Raw genomic sequence first — 16,909 nt, 5'->3', positions numbered from 1 at the left:
TGCCCCTGTGTGATGGATTTCCATTTATTCAAACACACACACACGCACACACGTGTGTCAGGATCTGCAGTCACGCAAGCGCTGCCCTGAACGCAGACCTCTGCAGGAAAACCAGACACTGCAAAGACTTTCACAAGTTACAGGGGAATAAATCATCTCAAGGACGCACGAGGAGGAGTGTGTTTGTGAGGGACGCAAAACAGCACAACTCACCGTGTTTCTCCATGTGTTTAAGAGAGATTACATACATCTGACATACCAGATTTCACTTTTAATTAAACAATACTGGTATTTAATTAATAAGTGGTGATTTACTGCAGATTCATGTGATGAAAAGTTGCATTTGTTAGCTGTTGCAAATCTGTGTCATGCACTGAAATACTACTAACTGTTTAATTTGTTTAGCTCTTAAGAAACATATGCTACTGGTCAAACGTTTGAAATAAGTTTCTGAAAGAAGTCTCTTTTGCTCACGAGGCTTCATATATCTGATCAAAAATACAAAAAATAGTGAAATATTATTATAATTTAAAATATCTGTTTTCTATGTGAATCTCTGTTAAACTGTAATTTATTTCTGTGATGTGCAGCTGTATTTTCGGCATCATTACTCCAGTCTTCAGTGTCACATGATCTTCAGAAATCATTCTAATATGATGATTTGCTGCTCAAGTAACATTTCTGATTATTATCAATGTTGAAAACAGTTGTGCTGCTTAATATTTTTGTGGAAGCTGTGATACATTTTATTTTTCAGGATTCTTTGATGAATAGAAAGTTAAAAAGAACAGCATTTATTTGAAATAGAAATCTTTTGTAACATTATAAATTAATAATTAAAAAAAGTTTACTGGCATTTTTATTAATTTAATGTGTCATTGCTAAATAAAAGTATTAATTCCATTTAAAAAAAAAGTCTTACATTTTTTTTTTTTTTTTTTTTTTTTTTACAATAGTGTGCAGTATAAGTCGCATTTACTTCCACAAAAAAAGTCTGCAATATACAGTAATAGGAGCTTGGATGACATTCTTAATATTTCATTGTTTTAAATATATTGTCACGCCATTCATTCACATGATATTTCAGGAGGAAAACTATAGCTGTAAGCTTGTTGAAACTGAAATCTGAACGCAAATTATGGCTATCAAGTGAGGTATTCTAAAAATGAAATAAAGGTTCCAGTGTTTGGGAGGAACTAAGTACAAGCAGCGATGCTGAGGCCTAAACTGACTCTTCTAATGATCATCTATAGGAATCTGAAAGTGTCTGGACGCACTGAGATGCTGTTTGGACGTCCTACAGACCGCAGATTCACATTTGAGGTTGCGCGGCGTAACAGACCCATCAAGGAAACACCGATCCGTTCTGTCAACTATCATTTAATCACAATGCTCTCTGCTATTTACATTTTGGAGCGAATCAGCGTTTCATGTAACGTGCAACTCCCTGCCAAATCGGTGAAACCTCAAATCCGATGCACAGTCTGAGACTTTATGATTTAAGTACAACGAGAGCCAATCAGTTTAAGACAAAGTGCATCTAATGGAAATGCAGAACTATGATGCTTGAAGAAGCAACCTTTACAAGCACATAAAGCAGTTGTTCAGCTCTGGGTCTCTGTGCTATCCACAATCAGTAATGTTTACAGTGCAGCACTTACAGTTGATTTTCTGGAGGGTTTGAATGTCAAGTTATAAAGCTCATTAAAGTTGTTAAAGTCGTTATTTTAATTATTTTGTATATAAAAATTGTTATATGAGCTGGTTAAATTGTATGTCATAGCCTATTTATATACTAATGATAATAAATCTACATGGAATGGAAAGGCAAAAGTGCTTGTATAAACAGTTTGAAGTGTAATGCATTTTAATATTTACTGAAAGTGACGCTAACTTTTCAGCTTTTGCCGATTAAAGAACGAAACTCTACAAGTGACTCGCGGAGGAAGATTGTTTTGGCCGTTACGTGAGTTGTGCTTCGGCTTCGTGCGCGGATTAATCTGATTTTTTGAATCGCGCGTGCGGTGCCGCTGTCATTACAGTGACGGTATCGCTTTTTTCAGCGCGAATTTCAATAACGACATATATTGAAGAAATATGTCTGATGAGAAGGTAAGCTGCTTATATTCCAATGTTGTTTTGGCTTGTGAAATTAATTGTTTTATATATAACGTTATTAGTGTTTGGCGGCTGACATATTAGACGGTTGATATTCATATGATAAGGAGAAATCGTGGAAACTGTTATTTTGGACCTACCTATTCTATTTATAGGTATGCTGACCAAAGTAGTAAGTGGTTTAGAGATTGGTATTGTTACAAACATGCGCATTGATTTGTGAACTAGTCAAATGTGATTCTACGCGAACTATGTTGATTTGTGATTTATTGCGGACGTTTTCGCTTTCTACTTATAAACTCTTTTCGGTTCGGGGTTAATTTGTTTTGAATTCAAGCTACTACGATATCTTCCACTGCTTATAATAGTTATGGGCGCTTTTTTAGCACTGCTTAGTGAACCCTTTTGATTCATTTGTTTTGATCCAGTGATTTGAATGTGTATCAAACTGCCGAAGTCACGTGATTTCAATGAACGAGTCTTCGTTGGGTCGTAAATGCTTGTAGTTTTTAGAAATTTCAGTTCGCTGCTTGTGAGCTCATGTACTATGGTTTTTACCTGAACTTGGATCAGTTTTCTAAATTTGTAGACATGTTAATGACACATTTCTGAACTAAAATATAGAGTTGTGGTTAGTCTTCTCTTAACCAAAACAAGCAATACAAATAAATAAAATAACAAATGTTATACAAACACTTCATCTTTAATGGTATCATATGATTTGTTAATTGCATTTATTAGATTACACTTTCAGTAAAACATTTGCAGTTAGTTTGTAAAAGGTATTTTATGCATGTTTGGCACGAGTTTATTGCAGTTACAGCGTTATGACCAGCGCGTGGCGTTTCCAGCGCTTCGAAACTGTGAATCATTTTGCGGTTGATTCAAAGTTTCATAAAGATTCGTTTCTCTCATCACTTGTTTATTTATAGTATTTGCCTACCCTTCTTTTTATTATTATTATTATTATTTACAAGTATGCAGTTTCCCGGGAAACCTGTCCCGACAGCTTTATAAAATAAATATTATAGGAGTATTATAGCCTTGCAGTTGTGATTTAGTGCAGAAACACGTTTTGGATTAGGGCTGTGCGATATGGACAAAAAAAACTATTGCGATTTCTTTGATCAATTTTGCGATTTCAATTTTAATCACGATTTTGACACACACAGACATGCTTTACAGTCATAAATGCATTCATTATGAATATGAAATATATTTCCAAAAGAAAACCAATTTAAGCTTTATCAAAAAGTTGTAACATGTGTCTAGAACAGACATACGTCAAAATAATCACTAAGTAAAGGTGTTGCCATGCATTGTTCATAGAGCTCATTGTAGCGGTGCCTCAGGTGTTGAAATAGATTTGTTATACATTATACAGGTTCACACGTCCTCCGTTTGCAGTGCGTAGGCGTAGTGCAGTATGTGTATGCGGTGCAGAAGCAGCAGCGAAAGCACATTAAAATAATGCGCGAGCGCGAAGCTCTCCGCTCGCACGCAGATTTCTTTTGCTTTGTCACAAAACCAGACGGGCGTCCTCAGATACACGGTGCTCACGCCTGGAGAGAGTGCGCGCACTTAAAACGTGTCTCCTCGCGCTCAAACTGCATCCTGTGCACTCAAAACTCTCTCTATGCTCATGCACTAGATATTAATTATTTTCGCACCTTTCTATTTCTAACCGTTTCTGTTCACATCTTTCGCATATTTTTTCCACGTGCAGTGTGAACGCTCTGATCCGTTAACATGGGCTCGGAAAAAATAAGCATCACAGACAGAGTGTGTGAACCTGGAGTTAGGCATATGCCCGGTCTGTTCTGTTCTCGCGCTCCACTTAGGTGCGCTGCATTCTGATTGGATCGGATAGCATACTGCGGGAGGTCGGGATTGAGATGGGTTGTGATTTGTGGTGATTTAGAGATTTAGAAATGGTGAAATCTTGAATTTTGTTTTTATTTTGATTTTTATTAATGGCATATTTTTGTTTTTGGTTTTGTTTTTGTGATTGCTTATTATTTAAATTTTCTTAATTTAGATAAAAAATGACATAGTGTAGATTTAATCTTTGACTTGCAGCTATTTATCAGTCACATTGTGCTCTTGACGAAAGAATAAAGAGACGTGTATGTATGGCAGTAATTACCCACTTGTGGTTTGGCATCAGTAATAATATTAATCATCTGCAGATAAACAAACAGTGCTCATTCTGTACGTGTCACTACGCCAAATTCCTGTTTAGCTCTCAACACCGAACCGAGGCCTTCAGCAGCACTTAGAAGGAATCCTGTCTCACATTAAAAAAAACAAACAAAACAAAACTCATGTTGCTCAATAGACATGCCACAGACAGCGTCTTCTCCCAACTATTTCCTGATATGATTCCACTCCTGCCACATCAGACTGAAAAGCTGATCCATGTAAACATTTCTGAGAGTCTCACTGACCGCAGTCCTTTTCCTGGTCTTTCCCTGTCTTCAGCGAGATGATTTCGAGGAGAAGAACTCAAGCCACACAGGGAGAGTTCTTCCATATCTTGTCCAAGCATCTGAGCAAACAAACATCTCTGACCAGACGCTGTGGTCTTTTACTCATAATTACCAGGGTTTGAAAATGGCACGAAACTTAAGTTCTAAGACTTGGTGCTTTACTAAGAATCATCACCTGTTTTTTGCCAGTAAACATGGAATATAATATAGGCCGATTGAGGATGAAATGCATTGTCACATTATTAAAATAGTCCTGCATCCTCTAGTCTTGAGGTCTCTGGATATGGCTTTGGCTCGGTTTGTGTTTTTGAAAGAAGCCTCCCCTGCTCACTAAGGCTGCATTTATTAGACCAAAAATATATAAAAAATAGTGAAATATTATTACAATTTCAGATAACTGATTTCTACTTGAATATATTTAAAACTGTAATTTATTCCTGTGATGGAAAACTGAATTTTCAAAAAAACTAAAGGAGGAGTTAAGAAAGAATGCAGTTTCCCGCCAAATCCGTCCCGACAGCTCTAAACGATAAATAATCATTATAGGCAAAAACACAGTTTGAATATGGTTTTATAATGCATTTGCTCATTAGTTAAATTTTGAACAGCATTTATTTGAAATATAAATAATTTGCAACATTATAAATGTCTGCAATGTCACTTTTGACCAAATTAATGCGTCTTCGCTCAATGCCGTCTTTATCAGCAGCGCAAGTTTGACTGGAAGCATTATTATTCACATTCCTCAGTGACCATTAAAACACATCCACAACATTAAAGCCAGTCAATCTGAAGTCAGCTCATTCAGCTGGATTGGGGAGGTTTATTAGTCACTGTGAACCAGAACTAAGTATTGAGTCATTAGCTGGGTGTAATAGCAACTACATGCGTCACGCTGATCTCATCCTCTTCTCGAGCTCATTCATGAGTTACACACTGCAATCTGAGACCTCACAGCGCCCTCTGCTGGTGCACAAACATGTCACGCTACAATAAATGCATATTTCAAATAAATACATAGCCTACCACTGATATACTTAAATGTAGAAAGACAAAATAATAATAATAATAATAAAACCTTATTATTATTTAATTCACAAATGCATGGAGAAAATAGTTATCATCATCTTAATGCACTGTAAAAGAAACAATATCACAGTTATTATAATATTATTGAATGATTTTAGATTTTATTTAGCTGTCAGAAAAATGTATCTAAAACAAACTCTAGATGGAAACTGCATTAGAATTATTTGAACCAAAACCTTTTATTTGACATCTTTACTCCTAGTACATCAACATCTAATATTGAATAAAATAATGTTCATTACACAGTTTAAGCATTTATAAGTCAAACAATCTATATTTCATAACTACAAGTACAGTTACTCTAAAGTCACAGATACAAAACAATATGAGACTTGTAGCTTCCAGTCACAATGCTCATGTACATGTTAAATTAACTTTGTTTAAATGTCTTAAAAGCTAATGATCGCACTTATGTTCCCATTATAAATTATATTCCCATCACCATACAGAATATTATTAAACACGCATGACTACTAGTATTCTGGCAGTCTGCTGTTAACTTATCAGCTGTCTTAGAAACTAAGAGGTGGTTTTCTGTCTTAATTAGGCTACTTATAAACATTTCCCAGACCATTTATGTTGGGTTGAACCATTGTTGTGGTGGAGCCGGAGCTTCTTGGATCATCAGAGAAACTACCCGCGGCATCATTGTGAATGTGGTAGTAATACAGGAAGAGGAAAAACCCTGAAAAAATAGATCAGAGAAAATATTTAAACTGCTTTTATAATCCATTATAATCAAGTTTTTTTTTTATATATAATTGAAATAATTATTAAATTAACAAATAATAAAAAATTAATTAAAGTTATTTTATTCAGATATATTTAATTCAGACAATTTGCTGAAGTCTGTAGGAAACATGTGTTCTTCTAAACCAAATGTAAAGATGCATGTGATTGTTTCTCACCCTGTAATGAGTTGAGCACAGTGAATATGTAATATGAAGGAATGCGCATCGGTCCATAACTGAAGAACGCCACAGACCACGTCAGACCGAAGAGCAGGAACAAACTCAACACCATCATCAGCTGCTTTCTGAACGTCTTTCTCTTGCAGTTAACAGCTTTTATTTTTCTGGCTTGAACAATCCTAGTTAAGATAGTGATGAGGATTCCTGTGGTGAAGATGAAAACTAAAGCGTAGTAGCCGATGTTCACTATGTAGTGAATGTAAACATTTGTAGTCCAGCACCTGTATTAAAGAGAATGAAATAAAAAGACAATCAGTTAACATCAATGAATTTATGAATGTGTGACATCAGAGAAACTTACATTCTTGTGATTTTTCCAGACGTTGTGTTTAGGATCACTGCTTTATATCCTCCTACAGAAACGATAGCTATGACTATTGGAGCGGGAAACGCTGAAAACACACAGAGACGAGGGGTATTATAGTTAAAAAAACTAAACATAAAAAATTAATGAATAAATGAATAAGTAATTTTTGTTACTGAAAAATAGAATATTTAAATAAAAAATTCATAAAAAATTGAATAAGTAATTTTTGTTACTGAAAAATACTTTAACTAAAAAATGACAAAAGCTTTGTTTCCGAATGCCTAAAGTCAAAGATACTAACTTTAAAATTAACAAAATAACCTGATTTATAAATAAACACAGCCAGTCTCTTGATACAATGATAAGTGTTCAGCTTAAAATTTAACCTAAAAGGACACAACCACATAAAACTGACAGTTTTTAAAAATTTTCGCTCAAGTGCACAAACATCTCTACCTAGACCTCACAACGATTAAATTATTTTTAATAGATGTGTTGTTGCTCGCACTCACCCCAGCCCAACACGGTGATCTTCCTCATGTAGTTTGTGATGGAGACGTTCTGTCTGATGAGCCATAAGTACATATGAAGAGCTTGAATGAAGAACCAGGTGAATGAGGCCAGCATGGAGTAATGCAGGAGCAGCGCTATGAAGACGCACGCAGCGTTGTCTCCTGTGTTAGCGACGCTCTCGTTTGATAAAAACGAGACATTCAGTAGAGACAAAGCCACAAACATGTTCATCAAGATCTTCGTGGCCTGATTTGATTTGGCTTTCCTATTAAAACATACAAAAAACTGATTTTGTAACCTGAACTTTAATACATGGTTTGTTGGGAGGACAATATTTGGTTGAGATACAACTATTGTTACAACTATTGTTGGGGAAGTTGTGGACTATTGGTGTGTGTGTGTGTGTGTGTGTGTGTGTGTGTGTGTGTGTGTGGTGTGTGTGTGTGTGTTGTGTGTGTGTGTGTGTGTGTGTGTGTGTGTGTTTGTGTGTTCACTGCTGTGTGTGTGCACTTCGGATGGGTTAAATGCAGAGCACGAATTCTGAGTATGGGTCACCATACTTGGCTGTATGTCACGTCACTTTTTTTTCACTATTTGAAAATCTAGAATCTGAGGGTGCAAAAAAAATCTAAATATTGAGAAAATCATCTTTAAAGTTGTTCAAATGGAGCCTTTTGAGATGTGTATTTTTATTATAAAATTTTGTTTTTTTATGTTTTTTTTATGGTATTTGAAATTTATATTATTTGTTCATGGTATTTGATTAATTTATTTATGAATTTTTGGCATAAAAGAAAAATCAATAATTTTGACCCATACAGTGTATTTTTGGCTATTGCTACAAATATACCCCAGAGACTTAAGACTGTTTTTTGACTCCAGGGTCACATTTCAGTCATCAAAAATTCAAGTTTAATTCAATGTGTTCTTTGTACATGTACCAGCAATTTCTAAGTGAAAATTGTTTGTTAGTGTAGTAATAATGATTATTAATTACTAAACAGCACTAACTGTATGATCATTTTTAAGGTACTCTACCGTAGCAGGAAATGCATGAATAAAGCGATGGCCAGAAAAAACATGGAGATGCCGCAGCCGACAGAAGAAATTAAGGTCAATGTTTCCAGATGAGGTGGTGTTTCATTTGGCTTTTTGAGGGGTTTGGGTTATTGTTTCAAGATGCGTTGATTTTATATGATCAGCTGGATGATTTTTTGCTGTCATTTCCACAATGTCATCATGTTATACTTCAAAAGAAATGAGAACTGTCTCAACTCTATTGTGGGAGGAATGCTCTATTTCTAGAAACAGTTTTCAACTAGACTTTTTGTTGTCCCATTAGAAAGTCTTTGTTTTATAGATGCATCTAGGAAAAAACTCTGAGATTAAAAATTGTGGTAGTGTCCTGACCAAGGATTTTTGAGTTCACTAGCATGTAGACTTGGAGTGAAAATCTCATAAATCATAAATCATTAAAAAAGCATAAATTCTTCTCACCATCAGCACTGCAAAGAACGTCAGATGTGAGCAGGAGCACTTTATGGTGTTGTTGTCGATTTTTGTCTCACAGCCGGATGTTGTCCATTTAAGTTTTCCTTCAAAGAAAAGAGAAGAATAATGTTTTAACTAACGGTGTTTAAGTTACGTGAGGCTGAATTGATTATCACAGACCCAGACAATCATGTATGTAAAAGCTGTAAAATTGTATAATAAACACGAACTTGCCGTTAAATGTCTCGATAAGACTGGGTAACTGCCACTCGACGAGTTTTCCCCTCACGAATGCATCCATGTGCTTTTCTGACTTGGAAAAAAAAATGACATTTTGAATTACATTACTTAAAACCTTAATTTACGTGCGTAAAAAGACATTATAAATCACACATCAAATCACCTCACGTAACACGTTATTCATGCGCGCGCTTTGAAAGGTAAAGTTAGCTTATTTACTCGAGGCCCTGAGATGTCGATCCCTTTCCGGCGGGAATCACTTTGTTCGAGAATTGATGAACCGGTTCATTTGATCTGGATCGTCGGTTCAATTGGACCCGAGACATTTTACTTACTTTGTATCAGATTTAAATGTTGATATGGACAATTGTAGGCGTTTTACATTAGAGCTGTGAAAGTCATAGTGAAATACTCCTCACTTGTTTTAATTCACTTGACTCACATTGTTCAATTCACTTTTCGGTAGAGGAAACGACACTTTCCTCTATTTTCACAGATCACATTTTTCACCGTCAATGTCTGATACTACTTAATAAAACTGTATTAATCTGTCGTCTTACATAGGCTACCTTAACACGACTATGCGAGTAACGTTACATGTAGAATAGCCTTTTGAAGTAAACTGTTTGTCATTTCACATAACAGTTAACTAATGGCTTGTAGAAGTTTAACAATATTGTTGCCGCGAAAAATTTTATAATTCTGCTAATTTAAAACAATTATTAATGAAAACATTTTATAAACTTACCTTAAAACAGTTGAAACCAGTGGCTTCGCCCCTTTGTCCTTCCAAAATGACAGTTACCGGTGCGATTTAAACATCGTCAAGGCGCGTTAAATAACCCAGCGCTGGCCTGAAACAACCCAGCGTTACAACCCAGCAGGTTTAACTCAACACCTGGTAAATCGAAACTACCCAAAAGTGTTTAAAAAGTAATAAAATAACCCAACAAAATGACCCAACAGACTCAACCCAGCATTTTGGGTTAAAAAACAACCCAGCCGTTTTTAGAGTGTATGAAGACGCACGCAGCGTTGTCTCCTGTGTTAGCGACGCTCTCGTTTGACAAAAACGAGACATTCAGTAGAGATAAAGCCACAAACATGTTCATCAAGATCTTCGTGGCCTGATTTGATTTGCCTTTCCTATTAAAACATACAAACATAAACTTTGCAACAAAAACTAATCCTGAAATAACAGCACTATGTAGTAATTTAAGATATTCTACCGTAGCAGGAAATGCATGAATAAAGCAACAGCCAGGAAAAACATGGAGATGCCGCAGCCGATAGAAGTGATAAAAGTCAATGTTTCCAGATCCGGCACTGTGCTGTTTACATCTGGCGGAGACTGAAGGATCAAAGAAAACAGGACGAAACAGGTTTTTAGCAAGTATAAGATCTTAGCAATTTTTAAAAGTTTCTTTTGTTATCTTTTATGCATTCACTAGCATATCGATGGAGACTAAAAGACTCCAATATTGATTCAATGTGATCTTTAAATGAAACAAATTATGAAAGCTTAAGTTCTTCTTCTCTGAGATAGGCCTGTCACGATAATGAAATAACTGTCTAATCGCGGTTACTTCATTTAACCGCGGTCATTTCAGACAACCGCGATTATTGTGCTCCTTTAACAGCCACAAGAATGCCTACTTCTTAGTATATGGAGCAGCGCTATTGGTCATTTGCCAACATCGACAAATTAAACCTGAAATGACTGATTGAGTACAAGCAACACTTCACTGAAAAGTTTACTAAAGCTCACTGTTCACAATTCTCAAAATATTAGAAGAAAAATATAAATGCTGGGGTGGAGGTTTATATGAATGTATATTTGAAGGGTAATGACTGTTTTCAGAAATGTTTTGATGTTACTTTGTCCCTCTTACCACTGTATAATGCATATTAAAGTAGCGCAGTGCTGCTTGCGGTAACCAAAGAAACGCTGTATCGCTGCTGTTCCATAAGCGCCACCTGCTGTCAGAGAGTAAATTTGCATTCTCTGCTGTTTTTGTTTCATGCAGATGTTTTTTGGAATTATAAAATCTATTTTAAATCAAAAACTGCTCATGCTTCATCTATAAGTATCGTGATTGAAATGCAGTGGTTGCCTCCAATTTCATATATATATATATATATATATATATATATATATATATAAATAATTCAGTATTTAAGGGTGCAAAGTAACAACTTACAGAGCATTCAATTAATCACTATCCTTTGTAACAATTATTTAATGAACAATGTGCATAAAAAATGTATGACAAAGCCATAAACAGACAATTAATTGCCATAATAATCATAATAGTCAATGCCCTAAAACAGACAATCACCATAATCACAATTATTTCTTAGACAATTACTCATCAGCCAAATTTCATAATCGTGACGGCCCTACTCTGAGAAGCTTCTCACCATCAGCACGGCAAAGAACGTCAGATGTGAGCAGGAGCACTTTATGGTGTTGTTGCTATCAATTTCTGTCTCACAGCCAGACGTCGTCCAGTTAACTTCTCCTTCAAAGAAAAGAGAGCAAATTATAATTTTATAAAATAAACTGGGTTTTTTGGTTGAAACTGATCAGTAAAGTCATAAATGAACGTACCTATGCCATCCCAAGAAACGCAGGATGCCTTACCAACCTGTAAGAACACATTTGATTTTTATTTTGCTTTCACAGTGAATGTATGTAAAAATAAGTTTTGAAACAAAACCTTCATTACCATATTTTTCTGTTTAATGGACATCTCAATATTGTCTGTAAGGTTGGAGATCTTGGTCCCCATCGTTATTCCATAAGTCTCATTGTTCAAAACAGTGTAGATATTAGTTTCATTCTAAATCAGAAACCATAAAGCAATCAAATATAAATGTAATATAAATACAACAGATCAAGAAACATTTGTCCAAAAGTTGATTTTAAGATTTTTAGAGTCTTTCCATTCAACAACAGTTAAAAGTAAAAAACAAAGAAAAAAAAAAAAAAAAAAACAACAACAACATAGAATACAGTACCGTATTTCTCATATTTTTGAACTGCAAAATTACAACGAAAGCACTTTTGTTGCTTTCCAGATGTGCTTTATCAAAAGCTTCACTGGGAATCATTACAGACCAGGGAGAATCTGTGTCAAGGGCACTTTGACAGTCAAGAATCTGTAAAAATAAGAATTAGCATTGTAATAATGGACTTGTTTTAATACCTTTAATGCTTCACAGGCCCTACATTCATCACATCCTGTTCTGAAGAGCAGCAAAAGTCTTCAGTGTCTGTGTTCTCGGCTTGTCTTTGGATAACACCAGTAACATCCCCCGTGACAATCGAAGCACTGTGTTTACTGTCTTTTTTCATCTCCATGACCAGGGATTCAGTTTTGTCCAAGGCTTCTCTGCAAAATGTATTTAATCACTTGGTATTCTTTAATAAAGATTTCATTTAAAAAAACACTGGTAACTGCACACTTACGATGCTTTTGTGGGATCAATAAATCCATTGCTGTCTTTTTCAATTTTAAGTGTAGGGAGTTTCATCTCAGGTTGTTTGATACAGGCAGTTTTGTTCCCTCGACTACAAGGTGTAGATGGTACATTGCAGGTCACACACTTCCCCTGATCTTTTAAACGCAGAATGTATCCACTTCTTTTCTCTTTAGCACACAGAATAAATCAGGGATGTATTTTATTAATGTCTCAAATATTAAAAATTGCATATTTATAAACCTAGAAACACTGTGATCTCCTCATTGTGATGTTTTATTGATGCATGTTTAGGCATGGGCCGGTGTGAAATTTTGACGGTATGATAACCTTAATCAAAAATATCACGGTTATGCGGTATCACGGTATTGTTGTTACAGCTCTGAAATGTGTTATTTTTAAATGACTGGGTAAAAAAAAAAGATCTTTCCTGCTGGACACAATATATTTTGTTTATAAGCAACATACAGAATATTAGAAACAGTAGAATTAGTTAATTTTTTTCTTTGATTTGTTTTCTAAAAATAAAAAATTAAAGACTTACATCTTTATTTAACCTAAATCTGTAATTAGTTATCTAATTATAGTTATATAATTCATATACATATCATTTCATATCATTTAGTTATATAATAATATTCATACACATAATTTGATTTAATAATAACCCAATTTGAAGCAAAAACAGAATGTTCTGACAAGCTTTGTGAGATTATACTACGTAAACTTTTCAGAAGACAGTCAGCTCCCCTCAGAAACACATTCATATAAGCCCCCAAATCAATATTGAGGATTTTCTTCCAATAGATTGTGCATCATGAACAGTGAGTGATCTGCCTGCTACAGTATTTTTCTCTGTGCGTCTCTCTTCAGCGTCTCTGGTCGCTGGGCAATGGGTGATAACAGACTTCATACTTTCATATAAATGACATTTTGGAAAAGAATTGCATTGCAACGTAGTTTGTGCAAGTCTAGAACAGAGAGTTGGAATGAGGCAAAAAACGGCGGTTACCGATCGCGTAAAGGTCAAAGTATATTTCAGCCGTCTATGTATCGTCTGCATTACGTTATTTTTGTCATCAAGAGGGCTCGCGGACCTGCGCATATGTCGAGCTCATCCGTCCGTGCTCATCTGCGGTTGAGTATACTTTTGAAAGCTGTGCGGACGCGGCTGTGCACGAGATGGAAAGGAACGCTGAACGTGCCATGCTACACACATGTGACTGACCGCTCGCTCGCACCAACAGGAGGAGGAGGGGTCAGTGTTACTCTCTACACTGCACTCAGTCTGAGGGATTCCTACTCTTTCAGTCATTGAGGTGAATGGAAACCAGCGCATACCGCAATAACGGTATAATGGAAAATATTAGTGGTTTTGAAACCGTGAAATTTTCAAATCATGGTATACCTTGAAACCGGTAATCGGCCCATGCCTATGCATGTTTATTAGGGATGCAGCAATACAGTTAGGCCACGGTTCAATACATACCTCGTTTTTTTTTTTAACCACAGTTTTCAGTTTGGTTCAGTTCTGATGGCTTTGCACATTAGAGTGTTGTTTTTTCTTTTTTTTTTTTGCAATTTGCAATTTGCAATTTAAAATTAGATTTTTAAAACATTTTTTAAAAAAGCACCTGTACCCTTATGCACACAGAAGAAACACATGGATTATCATATGTCTACTTCAAATTTCTTTTGGGAGAAATATTCTTTTTCCTATTTTATCCAAAATAGGATGGATTAGCAATTATTGACACTATAAACATGTAATGTCTATTTCATTCATACTGTAAGCCGGAGGGCGCCCTCCTGCAGAAACCCCACATATGCATCACAGAAGTAATAGAACTAATGACCTTCCAGACAAAGTCGCTAATATGGACAAAATCATCCAGATACTGCTGTAGCTGAATAAAAGGAAGATAGAAACACAAGACAATAAATGCTTGACTGCAGCAATATGTGGGTTATCGGTGTTCTTCAAGCCATCTCGGGTATTTTCATAATAATTAAATATATTTATAATGCACTGCTAATTGACATAGCCTTTATTACAGTATAGAATTATTTTCTTTCTCATTCTGTGATAAGAAGCCACATCAGATCACCAAAGGAAGTTATTTCAAATATTAAATAATATTTCAACATCAAATAATATTTCAAATATTCGACTGATGTTGTGGAGTAAAAACATGTTATAATGTTCTCTTTTGTTGGACAACATGTTAAAAAACACTTCTCATTACAAGGGAAGATGTTTGTCGTCTGATGCTTTTTTAAATGCATGTTTTAAGCGAGGAGGCGTTTCCTCATCTCTGCGTGTAGACTCATGGACACACAAACAGACAATTCAAAGAAAAATAAAACGTTCGGAACTTAAACGCATAACAAAAAAACTGCAGTTCACAAGCGCATATTGAACCGTGGATGTCGTACCAAAATGTTCAATATTATATTGAGAATTGTGACATCCCTAATGTTTATCACAATTCACATATGCATTATTGACATGGTCCAGTTATTAACATATAGTTAGTCCTACAACAGAGATAAGCATAGTTGTATTTATTTACCTATACTATGGTCAATAAAAAAAATAAAAATAAAATAAAAAAAACAAAAACAAATGGAATTTTCATTATACATGAAGCGGGAACATGCAGGAACAAAATCATAAGCAAGAGCTGGAATACACAGAGTAATATTTCACAGGTGCTGAAAATAAAAACTGAATAACGTTCTTATATTTAACTTGCATCAAACAATGCACTATTATCTTTGAGGGAAATTTTAATTGTCAAATTATTGTAATCTAACCTAGTTTACTGAGGCCTTAGTTGAGCATAAATCTTAAAACACAGACTTACCTTTGCATGTAGAGGGTTTGTATGTAGCATTCTTACATGTCACTCCAAGATCAACAGCACAGATTCCTGTACAATCTCAAGAGACCATGAGAACACATAATGCAACATAATTCTCAAATCATACAGTATATGAAGTCAAAGCAACAAAACATCTGCTGCTTTGCACTAAATGTTTGCATGCTTATAATAGCACAGAAAACTGCTTTGTAATCAGTGTTGACTTTGTGAAAATCAGCACAACACTATCCGTTGTCCATCAATCTTCAGCCCCCAAAAATAAAATGTGAACTAATTGTCTTCCCTGGATGTTAATTTAATGTTATTTAATGTCATCTGCTCTGCCATTCATTTATTTTCCACGGAAGATACTCGTAAATTGTGTGCTTGCCTATTTTGCAGGTGGTAGGTTTTAGTTTGGTTATTAACTTGAGTCTGGATGCAAGACGCTTTGATGTCACTGGAAGTTTGAGAAAATAGCTGATAGAAACACATCAAAGAGGATCTCACCTGGACCACCAACACCATGTCACTCTCCAAGAAGGCACAACAGTGGCTACACTTTCTCCGCTGGCTGAAAAGAGCAAGTCTCCCTCCACCCATCCTCACCACATTCTACAGAGGAACCATTGAGAGTGTGCTGACCGAGCGGCAACCTCGCTCTCTCTTGTGAAGCCAACAAGGAACTAACTAAAACTGTAATTCATCGACTGGCCGCTAGAGGCTGGCTGCATAAGAGAGTCAGTCCCATAGACTCCCCATGTTAAAATGCCCAAATTTATAGCAGAAAAAAAAACATGTTTACAGCCTGGTTAAAAAAATTATTTTGGTCTATAAAGCTAATTTTGCCCTTCATGACAACTGGGGTGAATTTTTTTTTTTTATAACTCATCCGTTTAAATTATATTAAGCCTTAAAATTCTGCATAATTAAGGGCGTGGCCACTTGAGTGACAGGTGGATTTCCGCTGCTGACACTGCTGTCAAGCTAGGTGGGTGTGGCTTCAGCAACCAGCTCCCGCCTTTTTGCCCATTTCGATTATCTGGGAGAGTCGCGCGGTGACGCGCTGCCAAGATGGCGACGGCCCGCTCTGCACACTTTGAGCTTCAAAAATGCTCTTAAGGAGTCTATGGGTGACGTCACGGACACTACATCCATGTTTTTATACAGTCTATGGTGCTGACCAGCTGGTACGGGAACTGTAGTGCAGCAGACCGCAAGACCCTCCAATGGACAGTGAATACAGCTGCAAAGATCATAAGTGTGATTATACGTTCTATAGTGGGGATTTTTCTTACATGTTGCTCTAGAAGAGGGAACAATATTGTGAAGGACCCCACCCAT

The 16,909-nt window shown here is 35.8% G+C and overlaps 1 protein-coding gene and 1 long non-coding RNA gene across 2 annotated transcripts; one reads left to right on the top strand and one right to left on the bottom strand.

The window, feature by feature from the left end:
* Positions 1–1,945: 1,945 nt before the first annotated feature.
* On the top strand, positions 1,946–12,567 carry LOC122148118. Its single transcript, XR_006162089.1, has 3 exons — positions 1,946–2,112; positions 10,453–10,600; positions 12,444–12,567. It is a non-coding gene; the product is annotated as an uncharacterized LOC122148118 (long non-coding RNA).
* Positions 5,853–16,097, bottom strand: LOC109078708 (adhesion G-protein coupled receptor G2). Its single transcript, XM_042773440.1, has 12 exons — positions 15,569–16,097; positions 12,691–12,871; positions 12,451–12,613; positions 12,240–12,380; positions 11,948–12,061; positions 11,830–11,866; positions 11,640–11,740; positions 10,448–10,569; positions 7,487–7,752; positions 6,969–7,059; positions 6,605–6,888; positions 5,853–6,381 (listed from the first exon to the last, which is right to left on the bottom strand). Exons 2-12 carry the CDS (start codon positions 12,753–12,755, stop codon positions 6,245–6,247), a joined length of 1,521 nt encoding a protein of 506 aa, XP_042629374.1. The 5' UTR covers positions 12,756–12,871; positions 15,569–16,097; the 3' UTR covers positions 5,853–6,244.
* Positions 16,098–16,909: the final 812 nt, after the last annotated feature.

Source organism: Cyprinus carpio, chromosome A17 (assembly GCF_018340385.1).
Source record: "Cyprinus carpio isolate SPL01 chromosome A17, ASM1834038v1, whole genome shotgun sequence".
In the NCBI taxonomy this organism is placed as follows: domain Eukaryota; kingdom Metazoa; phylum Chordata; class Actinopteri; order Cypriniformes; family Cyprinidae; genus Cyprinus; species Cyprinus carpio.
Note: the sequence above shows the minus strand (reverse complement) of the source record. Positions and strands in the feature narration are given on the sequence as shown.